The sequence below is a fragment of the Pongo pygmaeus genome, chromosome 2 (assembly GCF_028885625.2).
Source record: "Pongo pygmaeus isolate AG05252 chromosome 2, NHGRI_mPonPyg2-v2.0_pri, whole genome shotgun sequence".
NCBI lineage: Eukaryota > Metazoa > Chordata > Mammalia > Primates > Hominidae > Pongo > Pongo pygmaeus.
Genome location: NC_085930.1, coordinates 78,889,068 through 78,907,536, shown reverse-complemented (window position 1 = coordinate 78,907,536; position 18,469 = coordinate 78,889,068). Strand labels below are relative to the sequence as shown.

Sequence of the window (18,469 nt, the reverse complement as noted above, 5' to 3'; positions counted from 1 at the left end):
GCAGGCCAGCATCATCACCCCATGAGAGTCTGTTGGAGATGCAGAATCTAGGGCCCTACCCCACATCTACTGAGTCAGAATCTACATCTTAAGATTTCCCAGTGTCTAATATGCATATTCAAGTTTGAGAAGAACTGATCTAGACCATCCCCAGCAAGTAACCATGGACTGCCTACAGTAGACACAAGCAGAAAAGAACTGCTCACTTTTAATTTAGCCTATTTCATATTCAACAATCGATTAGAAAGCCCTTCCCTCTCTCCTCCCCTTCCCTCCCTCCCTCCCTTCTTCCTTCCTTCCCTTCTTCCCTCCCTCCCTTCCTCCCTTCCTCCCTCCCTCCCTTCTTCTCAGTCAGTAAAAAAACATTTATGAAGTGTCTATATTGGGCAATTTTCTATGTTCTGAAGTTGTGGTAAAAGGTCCCTGACTTCATGAAGCTCACATTTTTGTAGATATTTTTTCCCTAGTTTCCTAGTTTCTGTTCCCATCCCCACCCCTCTGCCTAATCCCCAGGCCTTAGCCATGCCTTTCAAGCAACAGCATAATGAAAAGAAATGGGATTCGGTACCAACTGCTCAATGGTTTATCAGTTGGACTCACCTGACACCCACTGCATGACCATGGAAAATTACCTAACACCCCTGAACCTAAGCTTTTAACATATAAAATGGAGATAATGCCATCTATCCCACAGGATTGCTCTTCAAATTGATTCAGACAATGTATGCAAAGCTCTCAGCTCAGTGCTTCCACAGGGTAGGCATTCAACAAAACGGGCAAATGCCATGGTTAATATGGGATGAGGCCCCATCAAAGGCTGCAAATCCATCTGTCCCCTTTGCTTCTCTTTTGTTTCATTCCCATCAAGCACATGTTGGTTCTATGTTCGATTGAATGCTTTTAGTCCTCTCCTTTTACATGGAACAGACTACGTCTTCCACATATGGTTGGATGACATTGGTGCCTGCCCTGAGAAGTCAGCAAAAAGTGGGATGAGAACACATACTGACACTGACTTTTAAAGAACACATCTGACAGTAAATCATAAGTGGGTGGGTTTAATTTTTAAGCTGTAAGAGATTTCTCAGTTACTAAGTGACTAAATGCTTGCAGTGGGAAAAGCTCCTCTAAACACAAATCAGGAAAGATGCAGTTAAGTTCAAACACTTTTGAAAGAAAGACTCTCATGACAAAGGGCACTTGAGTTTTCCTCACCTAAGAAGAGCAGTTTTTATAGGAAAAAGCACTTTTTAGCTCAGGAGGTAGAATGTTTATGGCCTGACTAAGCATGCCTGATGGCTTCATTTGAAAATTGTGTTTTTGTGTTTAGCTGAAGAATAATCAAGGTACAGTGGCTATATGGAAAATTTTAAAGATTAAAAAATATGGAGAAGCACTTATTCTTACGTATTTAACAGCTGGAAAGATTTAAGAAACCATAAAAGATGCTGGAATATACTTTATTTCATTAGGTGTCTAAGATGTAAAACTATTATCCTTATGTTTTGACTAAAGAACCAAAATGGAAAAGATTTGTTCCATTACACACAAATGCTGCTCACTTCCTTTAGTTCAGTCTTCATCATACAGACACAATCCCTAGATTATTTCACTATGTGAAAAGGCAAAGACTATTATTTTTAAAATGTGTTCCTGTATTTTTAAATATGTTCCCAAAGTATTAGTGCATTTGCGTTAGTAAACTCTTTAGAGCTAAAATATACTTGCCATAACCAGAAGAATGTTAATTTTCTTTTAACAAAGCAATATAATTATTTTTCTCCTGCCTAATACTATTCATCATTAAATGGAACTCACCCCAGGTTATATAAAATTTCTCAGTATCTTATTAAACATTGATTGTTTTCCCTCTTGCTGAAAATATGTGAACTCAAAAGGGTTGTCTTTGTTTAAACTCTGAAATGTGCAAGTAATCTCTGGGCCTAAGCTGCCAACAGATATTAATATTTTATCCTGAGAAACAAACTAGTATTCCTAAGTTCCCAATGCAAAATACTCATATTTGGGACTGATTTCTAAGTATGTCTAGTATTTTCATTCATGTAAGAAATGAATAATAGGAGTCAGGTACAGTGGCTCATGCCTGTAATCCTAGTACTTTGGGAGGCCAAGCTGGGAATATTTCTTGAAGCCAGTAGTTTGAGACCAGCCTGGGCAACACGGAGAAACCATCTTTACAAAAAAAAAAGTGAAAATTAGCCAGGTGTGATGGCATGTGCTTGTAGTCCCAGCTACTCGGGAGACTAAGGTGAGAGGGCTTGAGCCTGGAAGATGGAAGTTGCTGTTGCTGCCAGCTGAGATGACCGCTGCACTCCAGTGTTGGCAACAGAGCCAGATCCTGTCTCAAAAAAAAAAAAAAAAAAACTTGAAGGGATGCGCAGGTTCAGCTCCTTCTTTTACAAAGTATGTGTCCAGTAAATCTTCAAATTAGACTCATTTTCTTTGCAGAAAACTGTAATCCAACTGTCCAGGCTTCATAAACACAACATTCAGTAGTAAGTTGTGACAGGTAAATGGCACACTCGGGTCATAAATTTGGAATCTTATAGTAGTAAACATTGCCTTTTGGTTCTGCATATTCATAATTCTTTGTAAAAGTTACAAATTTCTACTTTTATCAAGGAATTTAAAAGTTCACCAGGAACTCTAAGTATCATAATGAAATCTTTTTGAAATATGAAAATTATTTAAAACTTCATAAAAGTATATTTGCATACCCAAATTCCATTCTAAAAGACTTAATGCAGTGATCTGGAACAAAAGAAGACAACCTCATGTCTCTTGGGGCTACACACACCAGCATTTCAATCATACAACATTTACATTGTGCTCCAGAAGCAAAGTAGCCTTGTAGCTTCAGCTTGGTGGTAAATGTCAGAAGATTAAACACTGTTGCATAATTATCATGTTGTAACACTCTTGAATGATCCTATAAGTTCAGTGTCAGCCTTCAGTGTTCAAACACTCATTCTACACAAATTAGAATTTGCTTTTAGAATCACAAGTGAGAAATGATTTATTACTCATATTTCACAAATCTAGTAATTCTCAATGAGCTGTCATCCTCTTAAACTGGTTTGTGTGTAGGTTCTATGTGAACTTGTGTCTCAGTCAATAATCAGAGAAATATTTGGGGTACTGGAATTAGAAGTCCTAGGTTACTGGCCTACTTAAGGGAGCGTAGCTTTGATCAATCCCCTTCTTTTAAATCTTAGTTACATTCTCTACACACAACAGGGACACTGGCTAGAAAAGGTAGTGTCTGAGAGAAATTGGACCAAGCCTAATAAAATATAATGGTGGAGTCTAAGGCATATTTCCACCTATAAATGAATTTGAATACAATTTCCTTAAAACAGCTGCATGCCCTGAGGCCAACAATTTTTGATTCTTGAATAGAAAGCATAATGTACCTGACATAGGAGATATTTCAAAACTGGTAGTTATTACTCCTAAATGATAAAAACTGTAGTTGTCACTTTCAGGAAATAAACTAAAACATCAATGGCTGAGGGTATAAAAATCACTGCCTTCCAATACAAAGAACAAACTATGTTTGAGAGAGAGAAAGAAAATGAATGTGTGTGTGTGTGTATGTGTGTGTCTGTAAACACAAATTTGTATAATGAGTTAAATCAGTAAAAAAGCCTAAATTCTAAGAGTCAAAAGGTGCTTTTCAAAGTTTGTAAGCTCCACTGGATAATGACTATTTCAATCACTGTTGAATTTCTACCATCAGGCATCATATTTCGTACATGACAGGGACTAATAGAAGTTTCTTGAATAAAGCAATCTAATTCTATTCTCTACCCTAGCCATAACTAACCTCCACATAGTCTTCACTGACCGTGGTCATCTATATTGCCAATAAACAATCTTAAAGATATAGGGAATTAATGCATCATTATTTTCCTTTATCTTACTAGTTATTATTATTTAACATATTAGTTATTATCAGAAATGGCAACCTTTTCACAAAACCACACTAGCATATGGAATAACAATAATGAATATAAACACAGATCTATTTTGTCATTGGTATAATTTAAGGCAGCAGGCTCTAAATTGTGTCTTCCATTTGAACTTGCTAATAAGGTTAGACAATATTACAACTTGAAATTGAAGCTAACAAAACTGACTTTAAGTAGTTTAAAAAATAAGCCCCAAATAGAATTCACCTCACAGTTGATTATATAAAGCTATTGTCTTTCAGAATATCTGCTCCGTCACACAAGATCTTGTCTGGACAATGGACATACAAACAACATTCTGGAGAAAAACAAACGTTGCATTTTAAACTTCAACATAAACCAATGCGAAAAGAACAAAATAACTTACGAAAATTTGGGAGGGTCTGGGATTTCGGTTTAGGAGATATGCCCACACTAAACACTTGTTAAATCAACAGGCAATACTTTATTTGGGGTTTGACAGGAAAATTAGAAATTTAATCACAGAAGCAATTTGTGGTTTTAGATGCAGCTTTCAAGTTAATAAGCAAATGCGTTTGTGTTCAAATGCAATGTTTGTTAATATGTTTACTGAAGTGATGAGAATAATTGCAGCCTTCGAAAGAATGAATGTCTGAATTTGCATATTCAATACTTTATCCAAAAATAACTAGTTAGACTTCAGCAATAATTGCTAAGGACCTAAATGACTTAAAGATGCGATGCTGTTTTTTAAAAAAATTGAATGTTTAAAATGTGTTTTATGATATAGATTCCCATTTCTCTCTCATTGATAAATTTTGAACATACATAAAAACATAAAACAGATTAGAGAGCTACATTGGGATTAAAAGAACTGTTCACTTTACACGGTTCTAACCTGGTTCATATCAATCAGGGATTCTCTTAAAATTATTTCAAGGAGTGTTACAGATGTTTTCCCTTATTGCCTTCCCTGCAGCCATCTTAGCTTTTCCTGGTAACAGCTCCTCCATTCTCCTTTAAAGAAGCCCTCCTCACAGGACCCTGGCCTGGCCAGTCAGAACATTCCGTGGCTCAACCTTACCGATTGCTTAAGAATGTGAATGTGACCCAGCTGATTTAGCTTGTGTTTGATCAATACGTGTACATCCATTCCCCTTGCCCCACTGAAAAAACACAAGAAAGAGAAACAAAAAAAGGATATGATTTATTTTGTTATACTATCACCTTTAATATCTAAAATCTAACCTTTGTGTCTCTGCTGGGTATTGACTACTGACAGGATTAGCTTCATTTTTATTTCATATTTTTCTGACATCATTTGGAGCTTTTGATGACATTTATTAGAAAGATACCCTACTCTTCCAGTTGACATTTTGCAGAAGAAATGAGTAGCCTAGAGTTCCAGGCAGCCATCTTTGTCACCTCAAGGCAATTTGTCTTTAAATGGAGCCAAAAAAATAAGACTCAATACAAATTTAAGAATATCTTACAGATATTCTTAACAACTTCTGACCCTGTGATCCTTCATGATATTATTGACTCCTGAAATATAATACAATCCCAAATTCCATTATTTGTTTTCCACCTTATTAACTTTATACCACTTTGTTGATGCCACTAATTAGGCATTCACTATTTTGCTAAGCATCTGGAATGTAAGAATGAAGAACACATTTCACCTTTAAAGGTGTCTCCACTTTTAAAGGAGTTACAGCCTACTACGGCAATCTGACTTCATTTTGATAAGCTTTATCATACAGGTAATGCAATGCAATGGTTGGGCACATTGTTTGAGCACAGAATCTAGCACTAAGAATGTCAAGAAGGCTGCCTAGGAGAGATGACAGTGCAACCAAGTTTAAGTTGCCCAGTAAGAGGTGTATCTACCTCTGTTTGCCTCAGGCACTGGAGATATTCTTTAGTGTTTATGCTTTGTCTTCATTCCACCATGTGGCTATTTCATTACTCTCCCTGGCTGATTGTGGGTGTGGGGACCAGAGCTCACCAGCTGGAGAAGGCAGGATGTGGAAAGGAGTTGAACTTGAGCATGAATACAGAGAACTGGACTTATAAATCTGACAAAAAGGATTTCATTTCTTTAAGTGCCAGAATAATTTAGAGGAACGATAACTCATCTTGCCTTGAGGCATAAAAGTAAAATAACAATGATATCAGATCTTACATAGCAATAAGAAATATGTAAAGGACAAAGTGCATATAATCAAAATTATGCTTAAAAATGTCATATATATGCTATATTATGATATAGACTATATAGCATATAGCACATATACTATATATATACTATATATTCTAAAAATGGAACACTATATGTATATAGAATTGATAGCATACACATAGTGTGTGTGTGTATATATATATATATATATAGCACCAAATACAGTACTATGTATAGTACTCTGTGTGCCTAGATATATATTACTATGTGTCAATATACAGACAAGAAATAAACTCAGACTTCCCTTCCTTACATCCACTCCTTGAATAAATGGTTAGCAGAAATTAGCATATTATTTTATTTTCCCTTTCTTTCTTATACTGAATGCATTTAGTTGACTATCAGTAAATTAAATGCATTCAGTTGACTATCAGTAAACTAAATATGTGCAGGATGTGACTCCATTATAGACAACCATGTTTAAGGGCAACTGTGGCCAGGAAAGACCTCCACTTTGCAATGATATTTAGCCCTTACAACTTCTGTATCCAAGATTCCTTACACTCTATTAAAATTGTTTACCTGTTCCTATAGAGCTGAAAGAGAATAATGCTCTGTTTACTTCCTTGTGAAGAGAGAAAAATGAAAGCGCATTTAAGAAAAGAGTTGTGGGCCCAGGGGTTGACCTGAAACATTCTGTAAGCCTGGACATATTCATCTGTACTGTCAAATACAGTGGCAACTAGCCACACGTGGCTACCAAGCACTTGAAATAAAGCTTCTGTGACTGAACAACTGAATTTTTAATTTAACTTAATTGATTTAAATTTCAACGGCCACATGTGATTACTGGCTACCATATTGGACAGCAAACTTCTAAGTCTTGAGCTAGACTAAAAGTTGGAAACACAAGGCCTACATGGGCCACATTCAGACTTACGACTTACCTTTTTTGGTCTACATTATGTTTTAAAAGAAAAACAGAGTTAACAGTAAAGTTACAGATTCCAAAAGGAAAATATCTAAATTTTAAAACTCTCTTAGAAAGCTTTGGTAATACTGGACCAGGATTCCTAGATGGTAACAATTGGCCAGTCCTGAGAAGCAGTTATGACCACATAATGATAGGCTTAGGGTTGAACGATAGACAGTTTCCAGTCATTATTCAATGTCTATATGTTCTTCAGGCAGGCCTTCCTCTTTCAGTGTTGTTATTTGCCTGGTCCCTGTTGGCATGTACCTATTTTACCCCAATCTCACTGAAACAAGTGGCCCCTTTAAATGGCATCAGCAGCAGCGACCAGGGATTCTCCTCTTTGTGGTCTTTCATCTTAGCATTAGTTGATTGGACATTTCTAACCCCACAAAAAGTGGAAGAAAATCTTTCCCATTTAGAAAAAGTATTAATACTTCCTCAGGGTAACCTCCTTCAGCACTATCAGCAATTACAATGAGACTGAATACTAACTAACCTTTAAATATAGGCTTTGGGGCTCAGGCAGGGAAATGCAAAAGAAAGAATAAAATCCTCAGTTAAACCCTAAGACAAGTAATTTCTCTTGAGAATTTCTGAACTTTTGGATTTCTAACATGGCCAATTAAGAGTTCTTTTTACCTGATGGGATAAAAACAAAGACAAGATCACTCTTCAGACAAGTTGGCATCAGTCTATAAGGCAGGATTTGGTCTTTCAAAGGACATTCTTTTACAAGATTCTTTAACTTTATTCTGAATCCTTAAAAACATGTTTGGATTGCCTTTAAAAAGTGGTTTCACATGGCTCCTTAATGTTCCTCCTTGGCTGTCTCTCTATCTGCTTATATTTATGATTATATATGTTAAAAAATACTTTTTCTGACTTCATGTAAAAAAATCCACCATATTCTTCCTTTTTATGTCCTCGATGTCATTATATATTTACAGTATTTATTTGTGATTTTTGAAGGACAATAAAAAAATAGGAATAGGCAAGCATATTTTATTCTGGACCATTTTAAAGAATAATGTGAAATATTACCTAGTTGAATATTAAAATTAAAAGGTAGGAAAAAATAGGCCAAAAATAAAGATGTCATCTAAAAAGATAAATTTGTCATTACAACCCACATTATTCCACAATATTCCACATTATTCCACATCCCATTTACTGCAGTGGCACAATCTATTTCTTACTCAGATAACATGAATAACAAGGGGTTGTTTCTTGTTAAAACAAAGTCTGATATTTCTTAGAATGAAACGAGCTTCCCTTGTGTTTTCTAGGTCTCAGTTTCTAGTGGTCATAAACTTTTAGTTTCTAGTGGTCATAAACTTTTAGTTTAAGTGAAATTTATATTGGTTACAAATCTTAATTTTAGAAAATTTTTAAAGTTATAATGAAAGTATCTGCTCTATTTGGCTACAAACCAAAAATCGTCAAACAATACCAAACATGTTAAATTTCTTCATTTATCAAACCTAAAAGTAATAAATCAGCCCAAATCACACATCTCCTAGTCTCAGTAACAGATTTTGTTAAAACTGCAACATATAAATGCCAGGATGATATCCCAGGACGTATAATAAAACAAGAATCACTATGCAAACAGTGAAACTTCTTTATCAACATTTTACATGTTATCAATATATTTAAATACAGACTCCATGGCAATACAATAGGCACCTGTTATTTAAAGACATAATTACTACACAAGGTTATTTTTGGATATCTAAGCTCAAGACATTTGGCTATTTGATAAAACTATACAAACATAATTAATCTATTCATTTAGAAATATATTCCTATATGACTAAATCTTGTATCTTGACAACTTTTCAGGTGAACACATTTATCACCAAATTATTCATAAGATAAACACCAGGAAATACAACTTTACTGACAACAGAAAAACAGCCCACACATGAGTCATTCATATGGCTGCTTTATCATATTTACAGCTATGTCTATGAGAATAATCTTTCATTTCAGGGAGAAACAAACAGATGCATTTAAAAGGTGTTAGAATGCCTTACAAAAATGTTGGAAAAAATATTGTTAAGCTGATCTGTTCAACTTTCCCCATAAGAAGAAAATATTTCCAGATGTTGCATATGCTTATGTCTGATTAATGGAACTAGTTCATGAAATAGTTTCTTCCTTTTATAAATGATTTTATTAAATAACTTTCTTATTTCTAGAGCAAGAGGTAGAGGCAGAGAAAAACTTTTTCTCATCTTTGCCAACTCTAATCAGTACCCTGGAATTATAACGCTTATTTTGTTGAAGTATACAATAGGGCATCAATAAATATGTTGTTAAATATTGTTGAAAGAGACTGATCTTGATTACTTCCAGATGCAAAAATACAAAACCTACCTTCTACCCCAGTCTTGACCCAATTTACCAATGACTATTGGCTTCAATTATTTATATAGTTTAAGAGAACAACAGAGGCTCAATAAGATCTAAATCACAACTCTAAACATTTAAAATTTTATTAATACTGGCTGAAGTTTGCTTATTCTGCAGATTATAGAAAAGGTTTTGTCAAGCAAACTAATAGTGTGAATGGGGTTTTCGTAGTAGATGTTCACATTGCATGAAACAGCATGTTGTTTTAAAGGCGTCTTGAATACTTTCTTTCAACCACTTATAAGAATGCAGCACGAAATTTATAAATAATTCATCTCTTCATGAAAGTGGGTCTCCCAAGCACTCCTAAGAGTAAAAATGATTAATCCTGGGTTATTTAATAATACAAATACCCATCTGATCCAAATAATCCATCATCATCCCCAAAATATCAATATTTTTTTCTTAAGGTGGTGGGAGTATGGATTTTTTTTCTTTTTTCCTTATACCTTTGCATGATGTTTGAAAGTTTTCAGTGAAGAGGAATTGTTTATATAATCTTAAAAATATAGACTTTAACTTGATATACGTCTAACAAATGAAATATGTTTTCTCTTCAAAAATCATTAAAATGACTTTGGTAAGAATACATTTTATTCTTCCATACTTATTGAACCTCCAAGCACATATCCCGTAAAATGGTAAATGAACAAAAGGTGGCACACAGAAGTATTTGTTTAACTATGATTTCAAATTAACTTTAAAACACAATTTCATCCCCACAATGAATGTGTTCTTGACAAGTACATGTAAATCCAAGTTTATAAATTAAATTGCACTATACATCAATGAAAAGACATTATTTACTTCAGGGATTCTGCCATGATCAATAATCAATCAAATATATGCTACATATAGATTTAAATCTTCATATATTAAATCTGTTGAATATATCATACAACTATAGCTTCATGTATTTTTTTCTTACTGATGGCATAAATATATTGAAGCAAAAAAAAAATTCACAATCGCCACGTAAGTGTGTTTAGTTTTTTTTAATTGAATTTTCAAACTTTTCACTGTACCTGTAATGAGGTGACGGATTGCCTCTTGCTTCACAATTTAAAGTTATTTTTTTATCTTCTGAACCAACAGGGAAAATGCTGTTGCTGGGTTCTCTGATAAATACAGGACCTTGTAAGAGAAGCTCACCTATATGGGTGGGAGACATCCAAAAAATAATAATCAGTAAAAGGCATTGTAAAAAGTTACATTCCGGTATTGGAGAAAACAAGGAACTAAAAATTCCAGTACTGCTCCATTTGCATACAAAGCAAAATGCTCTGTAGACATTGTATTGTTAAAGGGAATCAATTAACCCACTCAACAGCATAGTATCACCTCTATGAGAACTAAAGTTGGTATGAAAAATATTGCCATATTAAGATCATTTCATACTGCAGCAATTACTTTTTATTACAACAAACTACATCTAAGCGTAGATTGGTTAATAAACTATTACACCAAGTCTTTTTTGTCATAGCCTTTTCGCCAAACTAAAGCTGAATTCAAAATGAATTCAACACCTGAGTATTTTCATAAAATCGGCTTGGCATGCAAACCTTAAGCTTGATAATGTTATTTTTCCATTTGGAATGAAAAACACTCAATATTTTGGTGGGATGTCCATTTTATTACTAGCAAATTGAAGAGAAACATACAGCACTGAACAAGTGTCTTTTTAAAGATGTTTCTACTTTGGCTAAAAGAACTTGAACATGCTCTGAGGAGAATTTCCACATACAGAATAAAAACAAATCTCTCTATTGTACTATGTGTTTAAAAAAGAACAAGATAATGCCACCACCAAAATGCTTATGGGACTGCAGTTGTATAATCATTGCCATAGCATTTCTGAAAACAAACAAATTCGCCCAAAAAAAAAAGCTCTTTACTTTCCTATTTTGCTTGGAATGCTCAGCAAAATTACAGAGGAGTTTCTATTAACTCAGAGAATGAATAAACAGACTAAGAGACAAAGAATCCATGAAAAGTCAGACAAAGTAAACTAGATCAAAAAGCAGCAAAAAAGGCCCTAAAACAATGAACTAGCATTTTGGCTACTTCGAATAGCAGTTAACATTAATAAAAATATTTACCATAAGTGTAACAACAATAAAATAACAATATGATTAAAATAATCATTGAAATGATAAAAATAGCAGCTGCTAAAGCTGAAATTCTAAAGTAAATTCTGTGTGCCCAAATGTGTTCATTAATCCTCAGAATATTCTGTGAGGTAAATGCCATAATTATTCCCAACAGAAGACAAATGCTGTGCCTAAGAGTGGTTAGGTGGCATGAGCAAGTTTACACAGCATTGCAGAATGTAAAACACACATTCTAGAATAATGGATTCCACAGTCCATGCAGGGATATTCTCTCACCCTTTATGTAAGGAATTTGGCCTTACCCTAGGTCTGATCTTTGCCCTCAGCTTCCAGGAGCTAATCTATGCCATAGCTGATTGAAATGTCTGTTTACGATGGGGACTGGCCACACTAGATCTTAGGGTGGGGCCAGCCGCACCCAATAGTCTTGCGTTGGAAACTGGCCACATCAGACAGACTAACCATGTGATTAAGGGTGAGAGATTTGGGTCACGTGGTATCAAATGACGTGGAGACTGAGCTCAACCACATGTGCAACCAGTCAGTCACACCTACATAATGAGGTCTCAATAAATAACTCTAGACACGGAGGCTCAACAAGTTCCTGGTTGGCTATCACATTCCTTGAGTATTGTCACACATCAATACCGGAAGGGTCAGATGTCCTGTGGACAATAAAAGCTGTGCATTTGAAACCTTCCAGACTCTGCCCTATGTGTGTCTTCCTCTAGCTGATTTTAGTATGGATCCTTTCCCTGTAAATAATATAACTGTGAGTATAACAGTTTTCAGCAACGTTTGTAAGTCCTTTTAGCAAATTATCAAAAATGAGGATAGTTTGGAAACTTCTTGAACTCAAAGACTGTTAGAAGGGCAAGCTCACAGCTCAGCTGACTCGGGGCAACTTTGCACCACAACATCACCACACAATTAGCCCTTACTAATCCCCACCATCCTTTAAGAAAGCAGCTTGCTATCCCCCTTAGTCTCTGATCTTTACCTGATCATTACTTCTATCACGGGAAATTGCCAAAGGAAAAAAAAAAAAAGCTTCCGTTTCCCTTTTTAGGAAACAGCAACTTCCAGAAGAAATGGATTTTAAAATTGCTACTAACATTCCTAATTTAAAAGAGGCAATATTGCTATTTTCTTCATTTTTGCCCCTCAACCAATTCACTGAATAGAAATAATAAGTAAAAACAAAAATGCCATTCTGTTCTATTAATTGAATTAATTGTCCTAGAAAGTCGAAAATATTTGTGATATCTTTTTACAAATATTTGTAAATATAGTGAACATTTCCTAACATTTTTCTAGTGTAATAGCTTCTGATTTACTTCTGATAACATATATTTCATTATTTATGAGATGGGATAGCATCTTTTTTCCTGACAAATTCTGATGTATGTACAGCTTGAAAGCAATAATGCATTAACATAATGGTATAAATTTGGAAATAACAGGAAAGTTGGGGAGATAAACCAAAAGAAGAAAGGTTAGTAGAGATAAGAAAGCAGTGGTTTAAATGAAAAAGGCAAAGAGAGGTGTTCAAAAAATTTCCTCCAAGTGGTCACAATAAAAACTCAAATACCCATCCTATCATTATCTAATAAAAGTCATGTCCCAAACGATGCTACATGGCTTCTCCAGAGGCCACTATTAATTTTAAATAAGAATGTTAAACTACTAGGAGCATTTTCTTCTGAGATCCTTTTGAGAGAAGGATAATAACTACTAATTTGGTAACATTTATTGAACCAGGCACCATGAACTATGTGCCAGGCACACTAAGCAGCTATTTACATCCTTTGCTTCTCCTATCTCAAGCTCCCCTGACCCCAGCTCCTGATCTCTGAGGTCCAGCCACACTGCTCTTGTTCCTGCTTCTCAGACACGCTGGGCTTCGTGTCACTTCTGGGCTCACACACGTGTTCTTCTTGTGTTTTGGTTTCTTTTTGTCATTCAGAATTTAGCATAAATGTCGCTTTCTCAGCTTAAATGTGACCATCCGCATTCTCCCTCATCTAAAGTCATTATACACCCTTCATTTCCACCAGTCACAGATATCAAAGCACATCTCACAACCTCACGAGATCTTTCTACATAAACACTACACGTTTCTGTATGTGTTTGTTATTTATTTGTATCGAATTCAGTGCTGTATACTCAGCTCCTAAAACACGGTAGATATTCAGTATCTGTCTGTAGAATGAATAAGATGAACGAAACAATCCTCATAATAACTCTATATGAGGCAGATACTATTTTACAGCTAGTGATTTATAAAGCTAAGATTTTAATTTCAGAGCTCATCTTCTCACCTTGCACATGGTTTGGCCTCCCCAGAAGAAGTGAGGCCTAGAAAGGTTAAATGACCTGACCATAGCAACAGAGTTTCTTGGTGAAAGACCTGATATCAACCCGAGTACTCATATTCTTGGTTTGTTTCCCTTTCCATGAAGCCACACTGTTCTCAATATGGTCAGACGTGAAAATTAACCAACAGCCTGCTTTTTCAACTTCAGTATTTCCTGATGGTGCTGGAGTTAACGGCCTATGAGGCACATATCTGCCATCTCTGAAATTTAAGGCTACTAAAGGCTTTCAGCCCATCAGCAGCCATTTGGGAGCCTCCAATACCTCTTAAAAAGTAAGTACAAAATAATAATCAAACGTGACAGGTCAGTGCATGCTTCATACTCAGAAAAGAGACAAGGCCACTCAATCTTGCTTCACGGGAATGAAATAGGTGATGAGAGATGCTGGCGTTTCATGTTCTAGTCTCTTGCCAGCAATATAAACTTAAAAGGAATAGATTCTGAAGTCTCTGCTAATCTAAAAGAAATTATCCAACATTTTCTTCAAAATGAATTTTGATCCTCAAAAAGACAGAGCCTTGACTATTCACATAGCTATTCATAACCAGTAAAAAGCACCCTCTCTGAAAACAGAAGGGGGCCTTTTGCCTAACTAATGGATTCAATGTAACATTCAGATTGATGCTAAACTTTACTTTTTGTGACGGGGCATTTTTTTGACATGCTAGCCTGGCTCCAAAGCTCCATTTCAAATGTACAACCTAAAATAAGAGGCATATCATACTTCCGAACAGGACTAATAAGTCCAAAAATCCAATCCTAAGGTGTTATTTTTCCCCCCAAATACCTATAGGCAACAAGGAATAACTGCCTTTTAATGTAAGTACAAGCTTTATGAGCTCCTAAGGTAATGTCACGTAAAAGATCAGACCGCAGACAATCAATTCTAACGGTCATACTCTATACAATTTTTATGAAGACTGACAAAGAAAACATAGACAAGGGATTCTGGGCAAGCTGCATTACTCTACTAAAAGAAATGAAATTCCTAAAAGACAGTGATGATATCTGAAATTCCTAGGGAACAGGAAAGCACATCCTATTTTTCCTTGCTGATTTATGTCACATCTACATGGAAAACAAAAACCAGCAGTGCATTTCAAAACACAGGGTAAATCACAACAGGGTGTAAGGGTAGGCAATGCAATTAAAGACAGAATTTAAGAGGACATGGATTTAGAAAGGAATATTCCATGCACATACAAGGCATCAAACCCAAACAGAATAAGCTCTAGCCTGGGTCAAAGAAAGTAAAATCATATGCCGCCAATGAAATAAGATCCATATTCTAGGCCCCACTATTCTTTAGGAAAAAACTTTTAAAAGATGGAAACTTTTTTTAGAAATGAGATATCTTCTATTTTGGCAATGGTAGTTTAAAGCTGGAAAATGCCAAAGAAACAAGACCAAAATAAAATTCCATTTATATGCTTCCAATGTCAGAGGAAGATAAAGTATTCGATCTTAGAATATTTCATTTCTTTAACAAATATCTGAATGCCAGACATGTGCCACATGTGAAAAACTGGCTGTGGCAGATGCTGCTGGTAGTCCACTCAATAGCTATCGCCTGCCCTTCTTCCTAGCCCTTAGAGTCAGCCTTTCACTGTGGAGACTGAAAGCTCCAGAGATACTAGCTTTCCAGAACTCTTTGTCATTCTCGGCTGGGAAGCAGGGTAGCCAGGGGAGATTGGCTTATGAGACCACTAAAAGCCCAAGAGGGTGTATTCATTTTCTAGGGTTGCTATAACGAAGTACCACAGACTGGGTGGCTTCCAAAACAGAATTTTTTGTCTCACAGTTCAGGGGGCTGAAAGTCTGTATCAAGGTGTTAGCAGGGTTGATTTCTTCTCAGGGTTGTGAGAGAAGGATCTGTTCCAGACCTCTCTGCTTGGCTTGTAGATGGCTATCTTCTCCCTGTATCTCTCTTCATATCATCTTCCCTTTATGTGTGTCTCTGTGTCCAAATTTCCCCTTTTTTCATATGGGCACCAGTCATAATGGATGAGGGCCCACTCTAATGACCTTATCTTAACTAATGACATTAGCAATGACCCTATTTTCAAATAATAGGGTACTGGAGTTTAAGATTCCAACATATGAATTGGGGATGGGGGTGGGGTAGCAGCACGATTCAACCTTTAACAATGGGTTAACCTGCTAAGAACTTCTAGATAAAAGTCTCTACTCTGATTTTGTTTTGAAGTAAATAAAATGCTGACCTTGCTTTCCTTCCTTTTTGATATGGAAACTTTCACATGAGGAAAGAATGCTGGAAACTACTGCGACCAAGTGAACACCATGAGGGAGAACACTATACGTGTGTGTGTGTGTGTGTGTGTGTGTGTATAAAATATATATTTATATATGTGCATAAATACACACACACACACACACACACAGTATGTTACAGAAAAGGCAACCCAGAGCTCTAACATCTTTGAGTTCCTGAACCAACATGAACCACATAATTCCAAACATCATGTGTTGGAAAAATAAACCTCTAATGCATTTTGTCACCTGTAGCTAAAAGCTATACTGTAACCAATGCTCTAGAAAAAAAGGAAAAGGTAATATAATACACTTCAGATGAGAAAGGAAAATAAAATACTTATTAGGAATAACTAATGTGTCTGTTTTCCACATCTGGAAATGTTAGCAAGCAATTAAGTTAAAAGAAAAAGTGCTAGAGTATATAGCATGCACCTGGAGTATGATAGCAAAATAACACCAATAAAAGTGATGAAAACCCTTTAAATTGAGAAATTAATAGTTCACTACATGATTTTTCTCAATCTTTATTTCCTGTTTTATTTATAAACAGGAAATAAAGAAATTGCATGGGAAGTGGCATTCAATAATTAGGGAATTGGAACTGACAGGGACTGGTTAAGCTTCACAGGACCTAGAAATAAATGTTCAAGTAAAACAATACTGCTTGCTGGAATGGCAGAGCCCTTTCAAAACATGGAGATTTTACCAGGAATTGCATTCATCCTCTAATTGCAACCTGCCTAAGGAAACACAAAAATGTCCACACATATAAAAATATACATACAAAATGGTTTGTGTTTAAGGCTAAGTTTCTTGATTTTGGCACTTTGCTTTCATAAATTAATTGCAGAGTCTGATTAAAGGTATGATCTATTTCACTGGACTGATTAACATTAATCTGTACTATAATTCCGTAAAAGAAAAGACTTGAGAGTACTTCTAAAAGTGCCCAATATTTTATGTTGACACTGTTTAAATCCAACGGCTATACTTTTGCTTGTTGAAATATTCTTTGCAGTTGAATGAAATGGTTAATTTATAGGTATAGTGCAGGACATAATGTTTTTGGCAGAAAAACAGGGTGGGAGGAGATGGGTTGGAGTCTTGGGAGATTAAAATGTTTTCAAAGTACTTCATAGCTTTCTGTATTTAAATTCATGCTATTTTCTTTTTATGAATGTGAGCTTTAATGTTTTTGAACCTCCATGACATCCTTCTATAATTCTCAGACCATAATTACACCTTTCTTGCTAGACAGCTTAATAGCAACCCCACATGATTAAAAAAAAAGTTAGAATGCCATTGTTAGATGCAATATGCAATGTGTACAATACACCAGGAGAACAGTCAATGGTCCATTTATCTGAAAAAAAAAACAACACTTACATTCCCTCTTTCTATTATACTTTCATTGTACATTTTTGAAATGTGCAAATTCACAAGGTTCTCACCCACCATATGAAAAGAGTGCATTAATCAACTCTTTTTAAAATATTTCTTTAACACATTACTTTCAAAGGTTTTAATAGAGATGATTTCATTTCTATTATGGAACCCATTATTTCTAACAGTTTCTATTCTTTAACAAAGGGTTCAGGTCAAGGCCTGTTAGGACCAGACACAATTCCCTTTATGTATCTTAGAAAGAATGTTTCATATCAAACTCTAGTTCAAGGTCACTGTTTCTATGAGCAAATAATTATCCAATAAAGAATTCCTTTTGTAAATTAGTTGCAATGGAAAAGCCATTAAGAACTAATACTAGGCCTGGTGTGCTGGCTCACACCTATAATCACAGCACTTTGGGAGGCCAAGGCAGGAGGATCACAGGAAGCCAAGAGTTCGAGACAAGCCTGGGAAACATAGCAAGACTCCATCTCTATAAATAAATAACAATTAGTGGGGCATGGTGGTGCATGCCTATAGTCCCAGTTACTCAAGAGGCTGAGATGGAAGGATCACTTGGGCCCAGGAGTTTGCAACTGCAGTGAGCCATGAACACACCACTGCACTCCAGCCTGGGCAACAGAGTGAGACCCCATCTCTAAGAAAAAAAAAAAAGAACTAATACGACTTAGTGATTGTATTTTGTAGTATTTTACAGCTGTAATCTCATAAGGTAGAAAAGAGCATACTCTATTCCTGCCCCCACCTTAGTAAGCAGAAGCCAGCACTGTGTT

The 18,469-nt window shown here is 35.6% G+C and overlaps 1 protein-coding gene across 4 annotated transcripts in view; it reads right to left on the bottom strand.

Moving 5' to 3' along the window:
* CNTN3 (contactin 3) overlaps window positions 1–18,469 on the bottom strand; it is a 353,916-nt gene that overhangs the window by 224,300 nt on the left and 111,147 nt on the right. For all 4 annotated transcript variants that reach the window (XM_054483033.2, XM_063661832.1, XM_063661833.1 and 1 more), the window contains exon 3: window positions 10,552–10,678. In XM_054483033.2, the coding sequence (XP_054339008.1) occupies window positions 10,552–10,678 (127 nt within the window). The remainder of the gene's footprint in view (window positions 1–10,551; window positions 10,679–18,469) is intronic.